This window comes from Takifugu rubripes, chromosome 15 (assembly GCF_901000725.2).
Source record: "Takifugu rubripes chromosome 15, fTakRub1.2, whole genome shotgun sequence".
Classification (NCBI taxonomy): Eukaryota; Metazoa; Chordata; class Actinopteri; order Tetraodontiformes; family Tetraodontidae; genus Takifugu; species Takifugu rubripes.
In genome coordinates this window covers 2241626-2247625 of record NC_042299.1, presented here as the reverse complement: position 1 = coordinate 2247625, position 6000 = coordinate 2241626, and the positions used below count along the sequence as shown (strand labels likewise).

Below are 6000 nucleotides of genomic sequence, written 5' to 3'. Positions count from 1 at the left end.
GCTGTTTTCCCAACATCTGCCGGCTCCACTTACCATCACTGCTGTCAGACTTTCTGGATGTGGTTTGTCAGCAGCAGCGACGTCCCGCCTGCTGGTGGAGCCGGCGGTTTCCAGGACCACCGGCTCAGTTTCTGGAGGGCTTGATGTGGATTTATACAGGAACTTGGTGAGACGTCCAAATGACCTGACGGATCCCAGGCGGGTTTGTGTTGAGGAGCAAGAGAACCATGGACCGATGTCCATGGATCCATCCACCATCCATCCATCCATCCATCCATCCATCCATCCATCCATCCATCCATCCATCCATCCATCCATCCATCCATCCATCCATCCATCCATCCATCCATCCAGGCTGGTCTAGATGTTATTTTTCTTCTGATGCTGGATTTGGTGGTGAAGACACTGGAGATTTTTTCCTGACTCTTCCATGAAGCTCCTCGTGCCTCAGGGGTCACTGAGCAGTTCAGCAGTGAGCCACCACCTTCCTGAAGGTCACCACAAGGTTCTGATTTGCTTTTCCAGCAACTCTAAGCCATGTTCTCTCTGATATTTCTCTAGGTCTTCTCGACCTGAACTTGACCTCCAGTGTTCCTGGGATCTGAGCAGATGAGGACCTGAAACTCTTCTCCTTCGGTGCTCCTCCTGCTTTGTCGCTCTGAGGGCCCAGGATCCAATGGCTGCTGCTGGCTGGGACAAGATTAGAGGAGTCTGGGTCCTTGTAGCGCTGGACCATCACCTGACCTTTCCTGGCCATGAGCCTAAACAAGCCGTCACCCCGACAGGCTCACTGGGACCTGGACCCTGCTGAAAGTTATCTGAGAGCTCAGGGCTCAATAATGATACAATAAAACGTGACGTTGCTTAAAACATTTTTCGAGTGTTTTGTTTTTTACTTCATGCTTTTCTGTTTCAAACATTTGCTTCCACTGTAAAAGGAAATTATGAGGCATCGAGTTTTCAAGAGGACTGCAGAGATTTCTCTTTGCTAATTGGACGTCCTGGAGAACGAGGCCACCAGAGTTACTGGACTCAGACATAAACTCTACGAAAAAGTAGAGGCCAAATAACACAAATTTTAATGTAAAACACATTCATCATTAAAGTTTAAAGCTATCTGCTCGTATATTAGCCGGAATACCAAGAGTGGGCAAAGGAATGGTGCAAAAAACTGATGTCATCTGGCCCCTTTTGAGAATGATGAGTAAAGGAACTGTCAACCTGAAGATGTGACAGATGTATAGTAATTAGCCCTAACCCTAACCCTTTAATCTCAGTATTTATAGTGCTGCTGCTAATGCTAATGCTAATGCTGCTGCTGTTACTACTGCTGTCGCTGCTAATGCTAATGCTACTGCTGCTGTGCGGAGCAGTGAGACACATATTTCTCTTCCGCGCGTTTCATTTTCTTGATTTCTCTGATTCATTTTTCCCGTTTCTGATAGTTACAATGCATTGGGTTCATAGTAATCTTGTTTTGGATTAAAAGGGTCGTTTTTCTGTCAGAACTTTCTCCTTTTATGTTCTTCTGTAAAACACAGTAAAGATACTGTACAGATATTAAACGGTATTTTCGCCTCTCGACTCACATTTTGTACGTAAAGTTGTGGCGTAAAGCTGGTAAGCTAAGTGAACTTTACGCTGCATCTTTAGCTTGAGTTTAGAGCTGTGAGCTGAGCTTTAACCTTCATTATGTGGCAGCAGCTGAACGTGATACAGATGAAGTGAAAAAGCTCTTCAAAATCTTTCTAGAATTTCTTTTTTGAAGGCCCAGATCTGTCGTCACAGACAGGGCGCGAATGCTTGGCTTGCCATTTTCAATCAAAAGCATGCAGTCATCAGTATTCCCGCAGCTTGCCAAGCTTTGACTGGTTCTGTTTTTTCAGCAGATTCCCGAACCCCTGGCGGCTGCTCATTGGCTCTGCTCTGACCTATTGTCTCTTTGCTGTGTTTGCTGTCCTTCCAGTTCCCCCCATTCCAGTCAAACACTACTACCTGCCTCCTGGAAATCTTGGCGTTCTATTTTGTCAGGTCGCCCGTCTAGATAATTGTCTTCATTAGAGGGGTTGATTCAAGGTAAGATCCTGTTGGTTTCGCCACTAACAGAAGGCGCCACGCCGCTTTTTTTGTTTTCTGTTTATTCCTGACGTGGTCCGGAAGCTTTTCCGGGGAAGGTCTGGACCTTTGTCCCAACGCCACTTTCACTAATCTGTCTTCTCAAAGTTCTAAACATGTTTCAACTCTTTCAGGTCCGTCCAAACAGGTCGTTATGGATGTATGTGAATGACGGTTCCCACAAGGCAGAATTGGGTTTCAAACGTGCATTTTGGGGCGATTGATTTCGAAATGTAATTTATTACATTTATCAATGCTTACGTAAAAGTGACCGAAGCAGCCGAAGCAGCTGAAGCAGCGAGGACGCTCTGAAATCAAATAGAGGAGAAAGACACAGCTGCTTAGTGGGAATCCTGTGCAGATATCAGATTTAAGAGGATGTATCAATCTACCCCCCCCCCCCACCAAAAAAAAAAGAAAAATCCCAACAGTTCAGGGAGGTCAGAGTGGCTACAGGATATTGCATCCAGGTGGAACAATGAGTAATAGATGTATCGACTATCAAAGCACCTGAGTGTGTGTGTGTGTGTGTGTGTGTGTGTGTGTGTGTGTGTGTGTGTGTGTGTGTGTGTGTGTGTGTGTGTGTGTGTGTGTGCGTGTGTGTGTGTGTGTGTTGTCAAGCTCCCTTCAATGCAAATATTATGTTCATTACACCCTGATTAGGGACAATTAAGTCCTGTTTTTCTCAAATGTCAATGGCTCTGTGTGTGTGTGTGTGTGTGTGTGTGTGTGTGTGTGTGTGTGTGTGTGTGTGTGTGTGTGTGTGTGTGTGTAGAGGTGAGTGTTTGAAAGATGAATTGTGTTAAGTGACCTTCTGTTCTCTCTCTCTCTGTGCAGGTGCAGGATGTACAGCTTTATGGGTGGAGGGTTGTTTTGTGCAGGAGTGGGGAACATCCTCTTGATCGTTTCCACAGCAACCGATTACTGGATGCAGTATCGGCAGTCCGGTAACTACATGCACCAGGGGCTGTGGCGCTACTGTATGCCAGGAAAATGCTTCCCACACAGTGAGAGCATCGGTAGGTGATGACGGGATTGCGCCTCTGTGCTGATGTTCTCGGGCGACGTTCTGACCTGATGGAAGTGAAGTTTGATGAGTATTGGATGCTTTGATTATCGTCCTCGCCTTCGGACACACTCAGATTTGTCTTCTTTGGGGTAAAAGACTGGGGATGGATGCAGTGGATCCTGTGTTTCCACTGCAAAGTTGCGTTTTCCCTTTGAACTGTGAAATGTGGTCCATCATGGCCGCCACACGTCCTCCACCTCAGCCTCCTTTGGCCAGTTCATTGTTGTAAATGAGCCAATAAAGTTGTTCACAAACATTTTAGCTGGTAAATAAAGGGCGAATCTAAGAATCAGAGCGTGATTTCAGCGCCATCCTCCACCTGCTGTCATTCATGCCTGACTCCTCCACAGCCCACCTAGATGCCACCCGTGCCCTCATGATCCTCTCCCTTCTGGCCTGCTTCTTTGGCATCATCATCGGCATCATGGCCTTCATCCATTATTCGTCCTTTGACAGGTTTGACAAAACCTTTGCTGCAGGCGTTTTGTTTTTCATCTCATGTAAGTTCAACTTTCACATCTTCCAACTAGCAATGAAAGTTTGATTTAATTTAACTGCTTCTGATCACAAAACACATGGATGGATGATGGATGGATGGATGGATGGATGGATGGATGGATGGATGATGATGGATGATGGATGGATGGATGCATGGATGGATGGATGATGGATGGATGGATGGATGGATGGATGGATGGATGATGGATGGATGGATGGATGGATGGATGCATGATGGATGGATGGATGGATGGATGGATGATGGATGGATGGATGGATGATGGATGGATGGATGGATGGATGGATGGATGGATGGATGGATGGATGGATGGATGGATGGATGGATGGATGGATGGATGGATGGATGGATGGATGGATGGATGGATGGATGGATGGATGGATGGATGGATGATGGATGGATGGATGGATGGATGGATGATGGATGGATGGATGATGCCCTTGTTAGCTATGAATCATGTAGTCATCATTTCTAATTGAATTTCTGAATGTTTATTTTCATTTCTGCATGTTTATTTTCATTTCTGCATGTTTATTTTCATTTCTGCATGTTTAATTACTCTTTCCTTATCGCGTTTATTCTCTCTTCTTTAAATATTCGACCCAATTGTTAAAAAGGCTTGAAAGTGAACATTCGACACCATTTGCAGACATGATTCCGATGCTGTTTGGGTCAGCGTAACCTTATTAAATAATAATTATTATTATAAAACGCACATAATCAGGAAAATAGACGGGTTGAGACCAAAGCCACCAGCATCAGGCACCAGTTAAGCACCAGTTTAAGGTGGGAAAATTAACACGTGAGTCACTAGTTGTTCTGTTAGTGGACGTTGCTGAACAGAACGTCCTGACAGGAGACCTCACATGTTCCTGATTGACCTTCAGGTCGACCTTTCTGACCCCCCCTCCCCTCTCCCAGGCTTCTTGGTGTTTCTCGCCATGGCTGTGTACACTGGGGTAACCATTAACTACCACGGGAAACGCTACGGCAACTGGAGGTTCTCTTGGTCCTACATCATTGGCTGGGTGTCGGTGGTCCTCACGTTCTTCTCTGGTAAATAAGGAACTCTGTCACAATCGTGTGACCAACATGGAAGATCTCCTAACGCTGAGCCTGAACCACGTTTATTCTGGTCATTTATTAAATGCCAGGAGTTTTAAATGGATGACAGCTCCTCTGTTCCTGCAGGTATCTTCTATTTGTGCGCCTATCGGATGCACGAGTGCCCCAGGACCACAAACGCTCATTAGAAGTCCGAGGAGCGTGAGGACAGGAAGTGCTTGGAGGCTGCCTGCACCCACAGTAACCAAGATGGTGATGGAACCAATCAAGTTTGAATAAAGGCAACCTGGCAAATGAAAAGAGCTCCGTTTTCCTCCCATCAAATGTGCATCATCTGCTAGCGTTGTGACTTATGGAGGTCCACAATCCGACCTGTTTTCTTATGATGTTTTCAAAATAAATGAGCTCACATTGGAAAAGACCTGCGGTGAAACAGCCTTTATTGAACCCGCAACGGCGCCAGACAGCGAGGTCCAACAGAACCAGACCCTCTTCCAGCCTCCAATCAGGACGACAGCAATAATCCCGTTAGCTTTTATTGGGCTCCATTATTGTCAGACTGTAAATAAACGTTAGTTCAGATGAACAAAACCACCCTGTCAGCTCCTCCCTTTAAAAAAAAGAAGCTTTCTTTGATTATATGTGGCCTTGCTTTGTTTTTACGGGTTATTATTGTTGTGATCACGCAGATCTGGATGCGTGTCACCGATGCGCCACCGCAACCTTTCATCCCAACGCGCCACTTATCCAAGTGACGCAGCGACTGACCGGCTCACGATTTTACTTAATGAAATGGACACAAAAAGCCGCTTAAGCTTGTCTCAAAAACGGATCCTTAAGTCGATTCCATCACCATTTGTTTCATTTACTTTCTAATTCCCCCCTAAAAGCAACTTGTTATCCCGGTGCGCGCTATAAAAGGGATTGACGCTCCGCCAGGTGCAGCGGGGTTACCTCCATCTGCTCCTGTTTGTAAAAGCCTTTTCTCCCTCAAATGTGCCACGCAGGAGCAACAGTAGCGTCCTGCGGGGGCTGTTTCTGAAAAAACAAGCAAATGCATTTGATTTGTTACACTTTGCGCGCCCGATCCACACCAACACCGATGGCTTTTAAGAAAACTGGGCGCCTTTTATATCTGCTTTAATCACGCATGGAGTTATCATTGAGGGTTCTTCAGATGGAATTAATTACAGTCCAGCTATGTGCACCACACACACTTCTACTTATGCAAACT

The 6000-nt window shown here is 45.8% G+C and overlaps 1 protein-coding gene across 1 annotated transcript; it reads left to right on the top strand.

The window, feature by feature from the left end:
- The first annotated feature begins 1937 nt into the window (after positions 1-1937).
- On the top strand, positions 1938-5346 carry lim2.1 (lens intrinsic membrane protein 2.1). Its single transcript, XM_003977891.3, has 5 exons — positions 1938-2076; positions 2953-3134; positions 3535-3684; positions 4623-4757; positions 4893-5346. The coding sequence occupies exons 2-5, from the start codon at positions 2960-2962 to the stop codon at positions 4952-4954; spliced, it is 522 nt and encodes a 173-aa protein (XP_003977940.1). The 5' UTR covers positions 1938-2076; positions 2953-2959; the 3' UTR covers positions 4955-5346.
- The last annotated feature ends 654 nt before the right edge of the window (positions 5347-6000 follow it).